Genomic DNA, 19748 nt, shown 5'->3' on the forward strand with positions numbered 1-19748 from the left:
AAAAGAAAGCATGAGTGACAAATCGCTGCCACACTTCACATTTGACCCTTGCCGGCTTTTCCACGCCCACCCAGCAAGCGTTGCTAGATGCAATGGATCGTTCACTTCCATGATCCATACGTCATTCACACATTCACTCTCTAGTCACACCATTCATTTTTTAGGCCAACAGCAAGTCTTGTGATACGTGATCCCCAGCCAATAGCACTTCTTTCACTGTCTCAAGTCTGGTACAAGGGAGAAACAAGATATTTCAAGAGCTCTAATGTGAAATGGCCTCTGAAGAAACGTTTTTAAAAATTGTTTAATCCACTATGAGAGCACGGCTTGTGTTTTTAGGAGCCTGCAGCCCCGATCCTATGGAAAAATATCGGTTTGATAGTCTGAGTCTCTTCCATTAATCAACAGGAGATATATTCCTTCATCCATATTAGAGAGCCTTTAGCTGAGAATTGTACATGTCAAGCAAACAAGAAAACAGGTGGTCCAAGGCCACACAATAGGGGTTTTATACCAGAATAATTACAACAGGAACCTATTAGAGGGGATTATAATTAGTGCCTAACATATTAAATGACCTTTCACATTTACCTGGTGCTCTGGTTATATGGGAAACCTGTGAGGTTATGAACGGCATATTAGCCATCTTTAATCTTTATTACAGCTGTGGACAGAATTTTAATGACAGTTAAATAGGCAACGGTCACTAACGTATCCCTATTAAAATAAGGGGGGGGGGGGGGGTGGCTCATAAAAAATTAAATGGATTAAGATTTCAAATGTACCATCATCAAAAGTATTATCTAATTACGGAGTTCACTGAGCAGGCCAAGTGAAATGGCTGTGGTAATATTAGTTACTTGCCACATGGGAACGGTGGTGATTTATGCACAAATAGATTCCACTTCTGTTGCAACGCCGTAATTAAGAATTTGTCAGGAATTTTGACCCTCTGGGGTAGAAATTACTTTGTAAAATAGGAATGGCAGAAGCAGAGCCTCCTTACTGCACATAATTTAGCTTGATTATTTATACATCAAAAGGAGTCTGCTGTGGACGCAGTATAATATTTAAATAGCGGGGATGTTGGAGAGAAAGGCACATGGAAAGGGGGATGGGGTGGAGAGAAAGAGGGAGGAAGCGAGGCAGAGGGGGGGTGGAAGCTTTCACTCCCAAATATGCGTGAGAAAACGGAGGAAATTTTCATAAAGCTTTTTCGTTTTGCATATAAATTGGCATCAAGATTGTGGCTGTGCATTTGCTGCTGTCAAATTTAATTTTTCTTTAATTCTTCAGGCCCTGGTGTGAAGGGCTCGAGAGTGCTGACAGCAATTTTCTCTGCTTACAGGTAGGGCCTCGGATCAATAATGTGTCTTTATGAGAAATTACCCTTAATGTTATTGAGTATGCATTTCGCCCTTATAGGATAACAAGGTAATGAAATGCCATTTCTGCCATTAGATAACGTTAACTACTCCAATGAAAAGGCTGACAGGCCTGAGGAAGATGTCTTTACTGGATGGAAGGAAGAAATGGATCTAGGGCTTAATCTGATAAGTCCCTGAGAGCTGTCAGCCTCCGCCTTACCGTGCGAGGCAGGACGCCATCGAGACCCGTGCGCGCCTTATTTCGAGTCCCAGGCTAAACAGGTACTGGTGGGTGCTAAAGCTCATAGGTCACAACTCAATGCTCAAAAGTGTAACAAACATATTTGGCATGGCTACTGGGAGTAATTTACACTCTGCCTCAGATAATGGTTTGAAAAGCCATTCATAAGCACTGTTTGACTCTTCGTGATTAGAAGGTGAACGTCTTGACTAGCTTTCAGAAGGCAATGGTGTCTTGGTGCTGGCCATCTCCTCAACATACTTCACAGTGGTGGGAAGGTGAAGAACATTCGCTACAAAGAAATGCACCCTAAAAATGAAATAAAACATTTAAAAAAAATGAACATTAATGTTCTCTCTCCTCTAGGATGCTTTACCTGACATTGAGTGTTGATTCCTTTGCATGAGTCAATGCAAAACGATTTCTTCTCTTCCTCTTAACAGCACATGCACAGATTTAAGGTTCGATCTGACAAGCTTTATGGCTTTCAGCCAGTCACATTACACACTTAAGCCTTCTGAGGAAGTTCGTCCAGGAAAGGGGGCAGCCATCTGCCCCAGCTTTTCCCAAACTGTAGTGTAGCGCGCCCCCACCCCTGAAGTATACATGTACACATCCTGCCTATCCTTTTGCAGAAGATCGCCAAGTGGGGATTAACAACGTTTCTTAAATGGCATCAGCTTTGAAAGGTAACAACTACCCCAAAAATTACATGTCCAGCCCATGGGTGGCAGAAAAGGTGAACTTACATCAAGAGTCAATTCTGTGACCCTTGTTCTGGAGAGGCAAGGAGTAGTCCAATTACTGTTCCATGTGTATTAATTTATTAATTTAATTTAATTACTTACTGAAGCCAAGTGACCATATGCTCCAGGTTCTCAGTGCTCCACCATTGGTGCTCCACCAAATCTGCAGCACTGTTGTTCTTCACAACCAGGGTTCCCCACTGCCTGAGTCACGTGGCAGTGAAGCTCCTAACAAGGTGTGTCATCTCCACACAGGCCCCCGTCAGGTGCTTTTAAACCCTGCGACTCCGTTCCCCACATGCTGAGCCTGACTTTTTGAATGATGGATATGGATGCAAATGCACCTTCCTTGTCAGTCATCAATCTTCCTCACAAGCCTCACCTACTCCCTGACACTACAGTCGGGCTGCCGTGCGCCGACATGTCTTGCGTCCTCACAGTGAGGCGCACAAATTGGAAATGGCCCAGTTTAAAAAATATATATTTTGAAAAAGTTTTTCTTTAAATTCTGTGAAATCCTCATATTTGATTGACACGGGGAAATAAAAAAACATCAGTGTACCTAAGCAACGTAAACAGTGCTTTCATACCTAATAAGGCTTGTTCCATTTTTTAAACTGCATAAAAAAAGCTATATATTTTCATTAAACACCTTAAGTGATGCATAACTTTTGTTAAGCAGTACATATGAAAGCATGATGTCTTCCTTTCGACAGCAATATGGTCTTCTGTTGAGCACAGTAGATTGCTGGGCGTTGGGTGCTCACATCCTTCAGCAAACAGCAAGAAAGCTGTGCATCCCAACAACCTGCTCAATACAAAGTCTCGCGCCAAGGCCGAAGCTGCTTCAGAGCCCTCTACACCAGAGAAGAGTGTGCTACAGTAGGTTGTGCTACAGAGGAGAAAGCCCCCAAGGACAACGCCAATGAGAGTTGTACCATGCGCTGTTCGCGAGACTCTGCGAGTCGCCAGCCCATCAGTGACAATGAACACCTCCTGCAGACTGTCCCACTGCTCACTCACAGCATAGGATAAATGCCACAAACTAGGCATCTCTGACACCACAGAAGACCACGAGGGGAAATGGGAAACCAGTTCTTGCTACGAGAGGAAAATTCTGCTACACAGATTCGCCCCCACCCCACAATATTCATGGAAAATTAAAATACTCATCACTGAACCATAGAGAAATATCCCACAAATTATCTCTGGCATGTCCCTCTTAGCCTCCATGCCACAACCACAAGGGACATGGATACAGAAAAACGAGGACTTGAAGGAAACCAAAACTCAGAATGAAAAATACAGAGCCAACTATGCAAGTAAAATAGGGTAACACTTCTGCAGCTGCTGAAACTCTGCTGTCTGTTAGAATTAGACCAATTTAATGGCACAGCATCTAATATTAATCATTAAACCCCCAGTACGAACACACAAAACATGGAAACTCTAGATCTTGATCTTCCCAAAAAATTAAATAAATAGTTGAAAAAACAGCACCGATGAATAGCCTGTGGGACATGTAGGAACCACAGTAAAGGGCACTCTGTGGCTAGGATGTGGTGCGAGGGCAAGGGGCTAAAAGTTCTCTCAACAAAGAGAATGATAAATAAGTGATGTGTGTTTACCAGGGGGGTAATTATGCAAACTGGCAAAGTGCACACGTGTGTCTTGGAGTGAGAGAGCGAGTGTGAATGGAAGAGAAAAGGAGGGAGAAAGCGAGTGCATGTGCGCATGTGTGTGTGTTTTAAGAGTGTGAGAGACAGCCTAGTCAGGAGGGAGATGTTCCACATTTGAATACGTTTGATTTGCCATTGCAGTACGAGAATCAGAAGACTGATGCAAAATTAACATAAGAAAATACAGAAGCCTTTCATGTCTCTCTAGCTCCCTTTAATGCATAAACTGGGACACAAGTGAACTTTGTAATTAATGGGGCTGAACTTTAGCGGCCTAATCGTGTATCAAGAACCTCAGCATCATCAAACTTCGACATTACCGCCTTCCTGTTTCTGCATTCGACTCATTAAAATTAAATAATATGTCCACGTTCAACTGAATATTTTATATTGGCATCGTTTACATTCGTAAGTCATTAATGGCTGAGGTTTTAGCGAGCATCATCATACAACATATGGAAGTTTCCCAGAAAGTGAGAACTGCTTTGCATTATCAACGTAATTCCATTGATCAATTCAACCCATTATTAGATGTGCAGAGTATAATTTGTCAGTGTAAACAACAGATATAGCAGTGGAAAAAGTGACAGGTTTGCCAGTTGTCTTCTAAAATTGAATTAGGTGCTTTTTGAGTACTAAGGTGTTGCTGGAGAAACAATTTGTCACGAGCAGGTCAGCATCCTTGGCACAGACAGACTGTCCTGGTCTTGACTCATGGCAGAAAAAGTAAAGTTAAAGGTTTCAGTAGATCATTAGGGACTGGCAATTAGGGACCTGCCTGCTCCACAGACTGGCTCAGTGGGTCTGGGGAAGATGGTCCAATTTGGGACAGCAACTCAGCAAATGTAAAGTTTCAAAACCCACCTTTTCCAGATCCACTTCGCCCAAGATCTCTTCAGATCATCTACGGTGTAACTGTTCACGCATCGTAACTCCAGAAGCATCCCCAGATACAACCTTTATTCAGCCTGGTATTGTACTGCTCATTTGTGTATCTTATAATACACACACACACACACACACACACACACACACACACACACACACACACACACACACACACACACATTTTCAGAACCGCTTGTCCCATACGGGGTCGCGGGGGAACCGGAGCCTACCCGGCAACACAGGGCGTAAGGCCGGAGGGGGAGGGGACACACCCAGGACGGGACGCCAGTCCGTCTCAAGGCACCCCAAGCGGGACTCGAACCCCAGACCCACCGGAGAGCAGGACTGTGGTCCAACCCACTGCGCCACCGCGCCCCCTTATCTTATAATATTTAATAAAAAAAAAAATTTTTTTTAAAAATTCGTGTGGGTATCGGGATTTGTCTGTGTCTTATGCACCTACTTGAACGATGAACCTCGGTGCAGCATGTGGTAGGGAACAAACTAAGTTTGTTTGAGACTTTCATGTCTGCAGCTATGTCTCCTCTCAATGTAATGCATAAATTGTACTTTTGCTGAGATGTACGACGCTTTGGATAAAAGCGTCTGCTAAATGAATAAATGTAAAATTTTCCACTTTTTCATATGAGTTTCCTCCCAATACCTTCTGACACGTTCAGCAGAATGGCTCTAGACTGATCTGTGGGTACCTGTGCAGTGCACTTCCTGGCAAGTCCACGCCACAACTTGTGCCATGGACTGGACAAAGAGCTCTGGGTAAGGTAGGCGTGTCGCTCACTTACACTGATGAGGCCGCCCTGGCTCTTGGTGTGTCCGAACACCTTGTCCACCACACACTCCTTCAGGGGATAGATGCGCTGGCAAGCAAACTTGTCCCCATTGGTGGGGTGCAGTGGAGAGCAGGGTGTGGTCTGGAGCAAGATGTCAGAGAACAGGAAGAACATCTTGGGTTTGGTCTCAGTTCCCTTGGGGGGGACCACTTGCAGCCAGCCCTCGCGAATGTACCACCGACCTGCAAGAGAAAGCGTGAAGGGCTTAAAGGTGGAGTGGCACAGCGATAGAGGGTATACCCAATGTATGAATAAAAGCCTCACATGTTGTGAGCACAACACAGGTGCTTCATATCTAAGAAGTGCAATGTTTCAAATGCAACAGATATTCTTCTGGATTACCACCAAAATCCTTGCAAAAGTAAAACAACTCATCTGTAGTGAGGTCCTAATGAAATGATCCAACTAGCAATTAGCTTTCTAAAATACTACATTATAGAAAATGATGAAACTCAAATTTAAAAATACATACAGAAAAATACTAATTATCAAAAATACAGATTCCAACTGGAAATGCCTTGTATCTCACTATTAATAGCTATTAATATAACTATTAAGGAAAAATGTATTACAGCTTTTTGGAGCTGAATTTCAACTTTTTGTATCAGATCTATTACAATTCAATTTTCATCTTTTGAGAAAGGGACTTTATAAAAAAAAAAAAAAATTCTCAGAAACTAGCCTGTCACTGATCAATAATCAGCAGAGGCCAGTCGACAGTTTGCTTCAAACTGATGGGGATCAGGATGCCAGTATATGAAAAGAGGGATGGACAATTATCAGACATTTCAAAAAAAAAAAAACCTAACAGAAAATAGAGAGGGGGTGGCAGGCTGTTTAGTATTGATGATGCTCTCCAGCAAATCCGGAGTCTTGTTGCTAATGATCTTTTGGTCTTTCATTGTGGTCCTGCCTGCTCCATCCGTGCCCCTTTGAACGATGCGAGTTCAAAAAGCAGGACTTCCAAGCGGCCCTTTCCCATGTTGTGCTCTTTCAACTTCCCTTTTCAACAGAGCTCCTCTGCACCTCATCAAACATCGGCAAATTTTCGAGGGGGAGGGCAGATGGCTAAGGTGGCTTTACAAAAGCTCCCAAAATGTCTGAGCACGGAAGCAAAATGGAGAATGCGGAGGGGAGCATGAACTTCTGTTCCCGAGATGTTCTTCTCCAAAAAATAATCCTTAAATCTTGATTTCAAAATCATATTTTTGGCCATATGTAGGACAAGGCATTCTTTCAAATGTTACACTTCACTTATTTTCAATTTAAATACACTACTCTTTCAAGGGAAGCACTTCCACTGCTGGATCTGCACCTGAAAACTTACAGTTCTCTTAACAACTCAGCACCGCTGTGCATCTTCTAATGTATCCATAATTGCAGAATATTCCTCTTGTTTTACGTTGTTACAGAATCAACACGGGCCACTTCTACTAGCTGCCTTTGAACACCATTTTTAAAAATGCATAAATAAAAAGAAAAACATAACAGCTAAAAGCATGATGTTTAAAGAGAAAAAAAGGGCAGAAAATGCTGAATGTAAAACCTATACTATGAAGGTGCACTTTCCTGCAGGTGGGGTATTCACATACAAAAAAAGACATTAGATCGATCTTCTCATTTGCTCTTTCCTTGGGCTTTAAAGTGCCCTGGGGCCTGTGAGCAGCGCCAGTACTGATAGTTGCTTGGCCTTCTCTCCGCTGACCCATATAGCCTTCACAAAGTCTCAGCCCAGACCGAAACACTACGGCAGGCATATCAATGTCCCATCGATTCCGGCTCTAGTTTGAGGCCTGGCTCCCGGTGTCCTACCGAGCCACTTAACGCATTTCGAGAGTCTTGAAAGTTCCTTGTTTGTGAAGCATCGCTTTCTCTTACCCACATTCAGCGAGCGAGTAAAGAGGTGTGGCTTCTGTGCGATGAGCCGGGTGCTATTGGACGAAAGCGGCTGAGGCGGATTCGAGGTCTGAGAATTTGGATGAGAAAGCTTATAAACTTCTCACATCCACATCTGAGAGAATGCGCCCGCTGCTCGTTGGGTATTCATCATCCAGCCCACCCCCCTCTCCTTTGCGCGTATACTCTCCCGCTTCCTTTTTATCTGCCTGCCCACAAGATGTGGAGCGCCGTTAATTGGTCCTGGGGGAGAGTGGCAGGCCCAGGCTTTCATGACGAGGCTTCCCTCTGTTGTACACATGTGGCCGCCTCCCTGGAGACACACAAAGGGATGCGGCCAGGAAGAAAGGGCCAAAAACTCCACAAGTTGAGGAAAGAAACTGCTGGGGTCGATAGAGGTTACCTTTACAGCCCCCCTCCACCCCAACAATTACAAAGCTCAGTTTGTTGTTAATTTCATTTCATCGATTTTTTTTTTCCCTGCGACAGAAGTTATTAAAAAATGCAAACCAACCTTATCTATCTTACTTGGGTCACATTAATTGCTCTCAGATGATCATCTTTGGATTTGAACCTTTTTTTATGTATGTGCGTGTGTGTGTGTATATATATATATATTATATATATTCGACAAACAACCCCCCCACCACACCCTCCTCGTTTCCCACGTCTGTAACATCTCCCAACCCAACCCCCCATCATCCTCCCTCTCCTCTCCTTTCTTCCTCCCTGCAGACGACAGAGAAGGGGTGGTCCCTCGGAGAAGATGAAAGGAATAACTGATCACAGACACTAACCTGGAGCCAGCACCTTGGTCTTTCGGCCCTTCAGCAGCCTCTGTACCCGCCGCAGCTGCAGGTGGTTCTCGTGGCTGCGGGCGTTGTCCTGGATGCGCTGCGCCACCTCAGAGACCGCTTTCACTGCCCCTGGCACACGCACGGTTTTTTCGTTAGCTCCGGCTGGACGCACTGCATCCTGGCACCGGTCAATTAGCACTGCTTGGTTTCAGCTCATTTGGGCTCTTTATCTGTTTTACGCGTCCCATTGTGTAACCTCACTTTTCAGGTTTAGGGGGAATCCTTTTTGGAATAAGCTGCCCACCATCGTGATGATCCACAATGTATTTTTCCCCTTAGTGTAACAAAATCAAATATGGTTAATGTAAACCTTCAAGCACTTCAGTATACATTTAAAAGGAGCCTTTTTGCAATTTTAGCATACAATGTTTTTCCCCATGCATCATGATGTTTATATGCACACATGCTTATTTTCAAACAGTCCTATTTTCTTGTTGAAATGTGGATAGACATCTTGAACTTTCCCATATTTGAAGAACCTTTATAAATATTCAGGCTATGCTGAGCATACCGTTACCATGGCTAGGGCACACAATGTTGTGCTTTTGTCTCCAAAGTTGCCAGCAGGCCTAAGCTGAGCATTGACTTGGGGTTTGGAAGTTTAAAAACCAAACTCATGTTCTTTACACACTCTTGAATACAGAATAAAATGTACAGGCAAGTACATTATAAAGGCAGCGCTGATTTTTTTTGGCTTGCATGTTGTTATTACCACTGAGTATCCCATACAAATAAAGAAGTAGTTTTACCAGGGAATATTGCCTTGTGCTAACAGTGTTCTTTACAGTACAAAATGGTTTTTGAGCACAGCTTGATTTGCTTTTAGCAAGGAAAGGACAGCAAGGTTATCATGGAGCAACTGCATGTAGATGTGTGTCTACGGCGTGTTTCTAAAAAGGACGGTCATGTTGGACCCCAAGGGCCACAGGGTGTAGTAGTTTAAATTTCATCCAAACACTCAACAATGTGCGTGAAGTCAATATTGTGACAAAAAGCCATTTCACCAGTAAATCTGCCACTGGCTAAGAGCTCCCAGTGAAGGGATCCAACACCACAACTGACGGCCCTTCATCGTAGTACAGTTGCATTCCTAATGCAAAGCTGTATACCATAAATGTTAAAGATTTCATCTAACAAGTATCCAACATACAAATAGAATAATGAAAAAAAAATCTGAGGAGCTTTAAAAATAGATAAATTGCATCAGTTTTACATTGTTTCAATTTTGTTTTCGTTTCATTTTACGTTGCTGCAAACTTTGTTTACTGAAGGGTAACTTTTCCTTGTTATTTTGCATTTTAATAAATCACAACTCAAGCATGCTCCATTGGTTTATCTAATTACCACATCTCAAACAGAATGCACTAATAACATCAATTACTGTACACATTTACATATAGCTGAAGTAAAGCAACAAACAAAGCGATGTCTTCTAATTTTAAAATTAAACTTGTTCAACAACACCGGGGGGGGGGGGGGGGGGGGGGGGGGGGGGGGAATTACTGAACATGTTGCTTGAGGTACTTTAAATATGATAAAAATAATAACTGCTAATTGGGTCACTTATCTTCACCACAATTATCAGTGAGGTCTTCTGGAAATTACTTTTTTCTATTTTAAAACTTTTCCATTATTGTTATTATGTTTTTTTTACCTTTCTCAAATGTGTTTTAGCACTGTCTGTACAAATACATTAATAACAGCACTCATTCATAAACACAGACCAAAAAATACTAAGGCTTTATCAAAAAAAAAAAAAAAAAAAAGAACAGAATGTTGGATGAACACTTTAATGTTAATGTTTTTAATTAACCTTAAATAGGGTCACGGCATGGGGTGGGGATGGCAACAGAACACTATGTGGGAGTCATGACCAAGTGTGCTTTGTGAGATCATATTAACATGTGGATTACAAGAACTCTGGAGTGCAGTGATTAAAATACTTAACACCAAGCCATCAACGCTAAGTACAGTGAAACAAACCCGAGAGATGGCAAAGGGGAAGGGGGGAAAACAAAGACGTAGGATTTTCGTTGCTAGTCAGCCAAATCAGACACAATGTTATTTTCAGAGTGCTTTTTAAATAATTCCCTTTATAATAAGGCAGCGCTAAGTAAGAAAAGAGGAAGAAAAAAGGAGCACTAATGAAAAGAAGAAAAGGGAGAAAGAGGAGCAAATTTGGAAATGTTCCTTCATCTTAGAAAATGAATCACTGGGCTGTTTTAATTTGTAAGCAAAAGCAGTACGCAACCAATGTGATTTTAATTAATACACATAAATAATTCTTTGTGTACATTTGTGCTTAAGTAGGATCTGCTGTTTATTTGACAGTGGGATTAGAAATTAATCATTATTGGGCTTCTGTTGATTTAGAAATTTTATTTATTAATACATCTCACGCTTGATATCCCCTGGTCAGGTCCCAATTAATTATTTCACAATCCATACAGAGAACACAGACTCGCACACAGCCTCCCAATACTTTCATCCTCCCCGAGTCGTACTTCTTTGTGATAATAATAGCAAATAAACAATAACAAGAGGGAAGAAAAACATGTCTTCATTACCCTCACAAGGACAAGGGAGAGCTGTCTTTCACCCAGACATTTTATATCACCCACCCCCAACTTTTCTTTGCTTGACTCTTGTTTGTTTGTTTCTTTATTTTACATTAACAAGGTTTACTAACAGGCTACAGCTGTACTGGTTGTCCTCAATAGATAATAATGATGATGATAGATGATGGGGACCAGAAAAACTGCAACCACTACTGTTACTGCTAATAAGCATGAAGTAAAAATAATGTAGGTGGGCTTGGGCAGGTTCTGCTTTCTGGCGAGTCTGGGGTTCGAGTCCTACTCGGGGTGCCCTGCGGCAGACTGGCGTCCTGTCCTGGGTGTGTCCCCTCCCCCTCCAGCCTTGCACCCTGTGTTGCCGGGTAAGGCTCCAGTTCACCGCAACCCCGCTTGGGACAAGTGATTTCAGACAGTGTGTGTGTGAAAATAATGTCAACGTTAATGTACAATTAAGTATTTTATGCAACATATATTCAGTAATGGCCAGAAGGACCACATCTGGTAAATAAATGCCCTGATGAGCTAAAACCGTCACCTTTAAGCAAGACAGAAAAGTAGTCAATGTGACGTCACGGAAAATGCACTGCCATCAGTTCATGATTTCTGAAACTAAACCACATGATCATGACTGATCTTTGCAAGGTTGCTGCCTTCTTACCTGAAAGCTGTGGAAAATCAGAACTGTCTGCACTGGTGTTCTCAGTCAGATCCCGCAGGAAATACTTATACCTGAGCATACATAAAAATATAGGAGAGAAAGAACACATGGTCAACATATTGACAGGCCTTAGTTCCGTTAACCCCATTTACAGAGAGAGGATACCCGCCTCTCCCAGCAATCCACCCTGTGCTGTCAACACTAATCACCCTACAACACAGAAAACTTTTTGAGACTGGAAAATGGCAGTCAGATTAGCAAAATGGAAGTCAGGATGACATGTTCCACAGTACATAAAACATGAATAAAGATACATGTATGAATGAATGAATGAATGAATGAAAGATACATGAGAAAGAGTCACAACACATTTCCTTTAAAAAAAATTAAAGGAGAAAATAAGCAATCACAACTTTCAGTCACACAAAGTTTTTTTGTTTGATAGCTGCATTGCAGATGTACTCAGCTTTGTCAGAACCATTATTACTTATTCATTGACTTGATGCTTTTGATTTGAATACTAAGCTGCTTATACTGATTTACCATTTTATATAGCTGGGTAGTTTTCACTGTAGCAATTAGGTGCCTTTTACAAAGGCAATACAGCAAACCTAGGTCCTTTCAATACATGGCGAGTGCTCTAACTGCTATGCCACCTGCTGCCCCGTGTGAATATGAGATGTGAGGCTTCATCACCTTTTTGCTGAACGAGGAAAGCAACTCGCTGTTGAAAAGTATGTCCAAGAGGGGTTTTAACTTAGTTATTTTTCGTACCTTCAAACGATCTGTATCTTGATGTAAATTTTTAGCACCATGGAACATTTTATCATGTTATACCTTGATATTTCATAATGTCACCTCATGTCTACTTCCAGCCCACAGTGATTTCACAGCACTAGGCTAGGGGGTGGGGGTGGTGTAACTCCAACACAATGTTTAGACACTAGTAAAGTTTTATAAGCACCATATTCACTTTTGGGTACTGTCAGGTACTGCTGATGCTTCAGAAATTTTATGCTATTTGGCAGGAGTCAAGGTCAGAATACTAGTTTGCCAATTAGAGAACCATAAGATTATCAATTAGATAAATAAAGTATACTCAATAAAGAGCAATCAGGAGAATGTAAGTATGCATTACTGGAGCACCAACAAACATTTTGGAAGCGACATAAGGGGCACAGCACACGTGAACACCCCAGTAAAAGTGGGGACCACAAGTTTAAGGGTCCTTAATTACACTCTCTATGTGGAAACAAGGAAGAACAGACTTAAATCTCTATTCTGAGAAAATGGGAGAGAACTAAAGAGCTGCCCTGAATCTTTGCAGGTTTCAGGTCATCTGATGCTAAGCCTAAATTTCAGCAAATGCTTGTCCATCGCTACCCAATCCATTAATTCTTTTTTCCCCATCTTGAGTGCAGCTTTTAGAGTAGTTCAAGCTTCCTGGGCATTAAGTAAACCCATTTTTGAGGTCTGCAAAAAGCCATCAACAGTTGTCATTTTCAGTCATTACAACTAATGTCAAGAAAATAGATGAGTTTCATTCCTTGAGGCAGGGTTACAGCGGTGTAGGGCTCTCACATGCCGCTCTTCCGTAATCACTGCAAAACAAACAGTGAAACAAACAGCTACGCATCTCTCCAGTCAGACAGTAGGCAAAGAAATGGATATTTGAGGAAGTTTCCCTCTACAATGTAAGGAGTGTAAGGCTAAACATTAGAGAGATGAGATGAGGAAGGCAGGCAGAAGGAGCCCTGATTTGTACCATCCCAAGATCACACTCTGTCTCTGAAGCTCACAATTTCAGCACCTTGTGCTCAACCGCATTCGCTACATTTTACAGTGTTGTAGCCTAATGCTACCAAGAGGTGTTAACATAACGCAGATGCTTCGGACCATATAAGAGTACCTGTATACATATGTTAGAGTTCTGTTTTATAATGAGGGGGCAGTCACCTTATACTCTCAGTATCATGGCTTTCAAAACAAAAGCATCATTGGCAGGAATTTCATAGGAGCTGTGAAAAGCTACACCAGAAACCATAAACAATGTTTTATATTAAAAAAAAAAAAAAAAAATACAAAGGTTTCTTTCGAAGGAAAGACATGTTTCCATAGATTCCACCCATATGTTTCCACATAGATTTTATTAATATTAATCAGTCAAAATGTTTTCAGTGTGTTTATGCAACATTAAAAGATAATCTCTAACATATCTACAGCCTGCTGGATAAATGGAATTCATAAGACGGTGGTTATTGTCCATAACAATTAACATTTATATGCTTTATTAAATATTTACACAGTAAGCCTCACCATTATTTGAAGGGGCTTTAACCTACAGACTTGCTCTGCTCATAAGCACACGGTTTTTTAAAAAAAAAAAAAAAGTTTATATACAACCATCCTTAAATCCCAATGGACAAAAAGTTGAGCAAAGGATGCTGCAGAAGTATTCTGGTTCCTAAAGAACTGAGTCGAGCGCCGGTGCTGCATTTCATCACGGAGAGAACAGTGGGAGGAGAACAATGGCGGCCGCCTTACTTTTCCTGCAGCCATGTTCTGATATAAATACCTGTGACAGCAGAAGGATGTCACCCGTCGCTTGTGAAAACGACTGAAAGTGATAATATCCAGTAGAAAGCCTTCTCTCCCGCTGCCTTTTCTTTAAACTCCACCGCTGACAAGCCTTTGTGGGGGGGAGACAGCGCGGCCGGGAGTAGAGCCGCCGCATAAAATAAAATAAAATAAAATAAAAAATAATAAAAAAAAAAAATCTGCCTCCAATTTACTTGGCAGCATCTACCTCTGAAAGGAGCACAAGCAGTTTGCTGTGTTGTTCCTGACTGCAGTCGAAACCAGGGGGCACATGCCTTCACTCGTGTTGGCCTAATACATGGAACACCAACCAAAGCTTACACATAACGTGCAGACCTTATAAAGTGCTACTTGCATTGCCTTTATGTCCTTGGCGTGCCACAGCACAATTTGCAAGTGGAGGAAACGCCAGGAGAACTCACACACTCCCAGAGTTTTTCGCGACTTTGAAGGAAGTGTGTGAACTATTGCAACCCTAGGAAGACAGAAGGAAAATCCAATACCGAGGGCCTGCTTTCTCAGCTCTCCCATACTCCAGAGGCACTACACTCGACCACGCTGCCACGCAGAGTTTGCTGTGCTCTTCGCCCTGGTCAATACAACCAGAGACGGTTGGTGTGACCTTGGTGCCATTGACAGCTGCCATTGATTTCCTCCGTCTGTCTCTGCCGTTCAGCGTCCTGCTTGGTGTTTACCGTCTGGCTCTGTCTTGTGGGTGCGATGCTGCCATGCTGTCACTGCCCGATCGAGTTAGGCTGGATAGGTCACCCAAGGGCAACAGCCAGTGAACTGCAGATGGGAAATTTAAAGCTTGTCTCCCTGAGCCACTTGCAGGGAAGCCGATGTGGCGACTTGATGCTGAACGACAAAGCATTTACAGAATGAGTCCATCAGTATCCACAGTGTTTCACGATTTACTTTCCACATGACCAAACTGAGGGCTCAATTCAAGCCAGAAAGTTGTGAATGGTGTACAAAACACAGTACGGCAAAGACACACACACATTCACAGAACCGCTTGTCCCATACGGGGTCACGGGGAACCGGAGCCTACCCGGCAACACAGGGCGTAAGGCCGGAGGGGGAGAGGACACACCCAGGACGGGACGCCAGTCCGTCGCAAGGCACCCCAAGCGGGAATCGAACCCCAGACCCACTGGAGAGCAGGACCCGGTCCAACCCACTGCGCCCCCTTCTACGGTTGACTTCCTGCCCATTTATCTGAAACACCAGGATGATCCTGGAAACTACACAGGAAGAAATGTAGCAAGAAAAGGGACAAAATCCTCAGCAGACACCACCACAGACATATGAATGATGGCAGGGTATGAAAATGGCTGTTTCACAAAAGGAGAACTTGCCGCAAAGCAAACATAGGACACGGAAACAAAGTTGAGACTGAAGTTGCGGTGATGAGACCTACAGCGAGGCCCGGGAACACGGCTGGCCGGAAATTAAATTACATCTGGGTTCCATCTAATTTACATAGACGGATAACAGGGAAAATCACATTACTTGTTAGAAATAAAAAAATGAACAAGCTTGGAGTTAAATTAAGCCTTCTTCAATTAAGAAGCACTTGAAAGTGAAATAATTTCTCTTCTTTATTCTAGTTTTAGAACAAATACATTACAGGCATTATCAGCACTGAATGTCCTGGTACTTATTAGGGAAGAGGAAAAAACTAATTAAAGCAAAGCATTTCCCCCTCTATTGAACAAAAAAGGAACATTCTAATGAGAAATATTAAGGCATATTCCGAATAATGTAAACGGAAGTTGCTCATTTAGCAGCCCTGTTTTACTCATTACCACAAAAGCAAAGAGAAGATAACAAGACAATAATATAATCTGAATGATATCTATACCAATTAAGTTATTATAATGAAGACTGCAGGATTAGAAAGCGCTGTTGTCCTACTTACAGATGCACCACTTAACAATTGCATGCTAATTCCTTTGCCTTAAAAATAGCACATTTCATCTGCATATTACAGACATGTTGGGTCATTCCGTACCAACACACTTGTCAACGAAAGAGGAAGGAGGGAAGGAAAAATATCTGTCCAATTATTTTACTTAATACACATGCATTAAAAATTCAAATTTCTAATTAAGAGACAACATGTGCTGTCAGGCATCTGCATGGGTTATTGAACGCTGCATAGACGGTTCCATAATTATCCAAGTTTAATAGCTCAAAAACTGTAAGCAATGTGCATCTACTTGGAGGCAGCAGGCACTCGCTGACATGGGGAAGGCGCTGGTCGGTGCGACGTGGCTATGCCTGAGTTCGGCTAATTAAAAAATACAATAATTGCTTCAAGAACACTGCAATACAGAGTAAATGGAAAAATTCACAGTTTTTTTTTTTAAAAAAAACTCCCCCTTACCGCATGCAGTTCCGCTGATTGCCCTCTTGCTGATCACATGGAGTTTAGAAATAACATGAAGAAATCATATTACCAGCAAAGACTGTGGTCCCCAACAAAGGGGGTTATAGCATTCACTTAATGTCTCTGGTGGGTTGTTCCCAGCAGTACAATCTGATGCAGTGTAAAAGTTCAGAACCCCAGCCATCTTGCTGTGTCACATGATGAGAAGAGGAGGGTACTCTTGCATGGTACTGGGATTCAAACGTTGTGGTGTGGATGCTAGTGGAAAACAACCCTGTGTCGACAAGTGTGGAAATTTGGGCATCCATAAATCATTACTTTCAGTCATATGGTGCACAGAAATTGTACTGGTGTAATCACTGAAACACCTTACCCTATCAATAGCCACCTATTTTACCTCATTGATGGATCCTGTAGCAATGCAGTCAGAGGACTGAGATTCACCAATCACACAATAACTTTTAAACAATTGAATGGACATACATAATCAATAGATCCCAATAAGCAAGTGTCCATTCACATGTGCCTTAAAGGTGGCTATCCAATCTGCTGTTGGCAGCACTGGAGTAAACAGAGGGGGGCATCATGGGGCGTACTGTGAGACAAAGCAGCAGTGTGTTCTGAGACGCAAATATAACTCCCATCTTTGCATTCCTGACACCTCCACATTTCCCCAAAGTGGAAAGCACGCTTGACTCGACGCTGGCAGTACTACTCCAACCTGCTGAGGACAAGGCGCTGCTGCAGGTGAGTTGGCGCCCAGGTTGGTCTAACACCTGTGCATTAGTGTGTGGATGGGGGGGGGGGGGGGGGGTGTTGACTCATGGGAGAGGGCACTCCGCCCAGACCCGGGCTCCCGGCAGCACCTGCATCCCACAGCAGGGTCGTGTCAGGCAGGGAGAGAACACCCCCCGCCCAGTGCAGGTGTGACGAACGTCAGCAGCAGTTGGCGCAGGCATATGGCCCCTTGCGTCGTGGGCTCCAGGAGCCCTTCCGTCAGCACTGCTGCCGTGCTTAATTACAGCGGACGGGTGTCAGCAGCAGGCAGCCCGGGGCCTGGAGCCCGCAGGGAGAGGCTGCTGCTGCTGGATGTGCTGACAGCCGGTTCACGGCACTTATCGTGCGCTGCGGGAATCTACAGCAGTGCAGTTAACAGCAGAGCTCTCCCTGGCAGCAGGGGGCCAGGGGCAGCTGTATAGAGGGATCCTCTGCCTTTGCTCTTTGTGCCACACCTAGGAGCTGGCTTAGCCACAGTGAAAGGCACAGGTAGACACCATCGTTATAGACGCAGGTATAATCAGTGAACAGCATTACGGCAATCCATGTTCCGTCCGTTCATAAATCCCTGGGACAAAATATTATGCTGTTAGTTGGGCTGCATTTGACCATGTTTACTGTTATCAGATGCAACTCACATTTCTCAGTGCTAGTATAAATGATGAGAGCTATGACACAGCCACCTGAGGTTCACTGTAACTAGCTCTGCAGTTGCACACACTGGATTGCAGATACACAGCAGAATAGCAAGGACTTTGCATCTTAAGAAAATTTTATGCTTTTTTTTTTTTTTAATACAATCAAGATTCAGCCAAAGTGCTATGCAGAATACTGCCAGCAACAGGAAGTGCTTTGAAGTACCCTCCCCTCCCGAAAATGACAGATATTCATGTCCAGAGAGGCCCGTGTCCACCATATGCTCGAGGCTCATGAACCTCGTGGAGGTTTAAAACAAAAGAAGGGAAAAAAAAACAGTTTAATAAAATGTGAGAACTAGGAACTTTGTCATAAATTCCCAACATTTACGTAAAACTGTGAAACACTAGAACAACCAAGAACATGACGAAAGGTAACAACCCAAACAAAGGCAGGAATGATTTAGGGTTGGCTAGGGAAGTGATCTCAGGTGCATCTTGGCACTGCTGCCAAGGTCTAAGACTAATCATACAGAAGAAGTAAGGATTCTTCGAAGGGCAATGTTTTGCTAAGCTGACCAGAGTTTCACCCTAGATAAACTGTCAAGAGGCTTCCACACTTTCTCCTGTCTTCAACCACACCTTTAGTGCAGAAGTGCTGGAGAAATTACTCTTGTGTGTGTAACACCTCTTTGTACTAAGAGTAATCATATCCAAGATCTTTGCGCTTCTCACATTTACACACACGGCAGCTGTAACCCTTTACCGGTGTATAGTGACAGCAAGGGATCGTTTGACTGCTGGATACAATAACCTGTGATGGCAGGACACAGTGAAGGTCTGCACACAGCAGGCTGTAGCCACAATGAGAGTTTGGTTAAACGCAGGAAACATTATTTCAGAATATACACTGCTCAAAAAAATTAAAGGAACACTTTGAAAACACATCAGATCTCAATGGGGAAAAAAATCATGCTGGATATCTATACTGATATGGACTGGGTAATGTGTTAGGAACGAAAGGATGCCACATCGTTTGATGGAAATGAAAATTATCAACCTACAGAAGGCTGAATTCAAGGACACCCCAAAAATTAAAGTGAAAAAATGATGTGGCAGGCTAGTCCATTTTGCTGAAATTTCATTGCAGCAACTCAAAATGGTACTCAGTAGTTTGTATGGCCCCCACGTGCTTGTATGCATGCCTGACAACGTCGGGGCATGCTCCTAACGAGACGACGGATAGTGTCCTGGGGTATTCCCTCCCAGATCTGGACGAGGGCATCACTAAGCTCCTGGACAGTCTGAGGTGCAACCTGGCGGCGTCGGATGGACCGAAACATAATGTCCCAAAGGTGTTCTATTGGATTTAGGTCAGGCGAGCATGGGGGCCATTCAATGGTATCAATTCCTCCATCCTCCAGGAACTGCCTGCATACTCTCGTCACATGAGGCTGGGCATTGTCGTGCACCAGGAGGAACCCAGGACCCACTACACCAGCGTAGGGTCTGACAATGGGTCCAAGGATTTCATCCCGATACCTAATGGCAGTCAGGGTGCCATTGTCTAGCCTGTAGAGGTCT

The 19748-nt window shown here is 43.1% G+C and overlaps 1 protein-coding gene across 1 annotated transcript in view; it reads right to left on the minus strand.

The window, feature by feature from the left end:
* Positions 1–19748, minus strand: part of arhgef39 (Rho guanine nucleotide exchange factor (GEF) 39) — a 50965-nt gene that overhangs the window by 10001 nt on the left and 21216 nt on the right. Inside the window, exons 6-8 of the mRNA XM_018755831.2 lie at positions 11760–11830; positions 8466–8594; positions 5725–5954 (exon numbers count right to left, since the gene is read on the minus strand). Coding sequence (XP_018611347.1) covers positions 5725–5954; positions 8466–8594; positions 11760–11830 — 430 coding nt within the window. The remainder of the gene's footprint in view (positions 1–5724; positions 5955–8465; positions 8595–11759; positions 11831–19748) is intronic.

This window comes from Scleropages formosus, chromosome 24 (genome assembly GCF_900964775.1).
Source record: "Scleropages formosus chromosome 24, fSclFor1.1, whole genome shotgun sequence".
NCBI lineage: Eukaryota > Metazoa > Chordata > Actinopteri > Osteoglossiformes > Osteoglossidae > Scleropages > Scleropages formosus.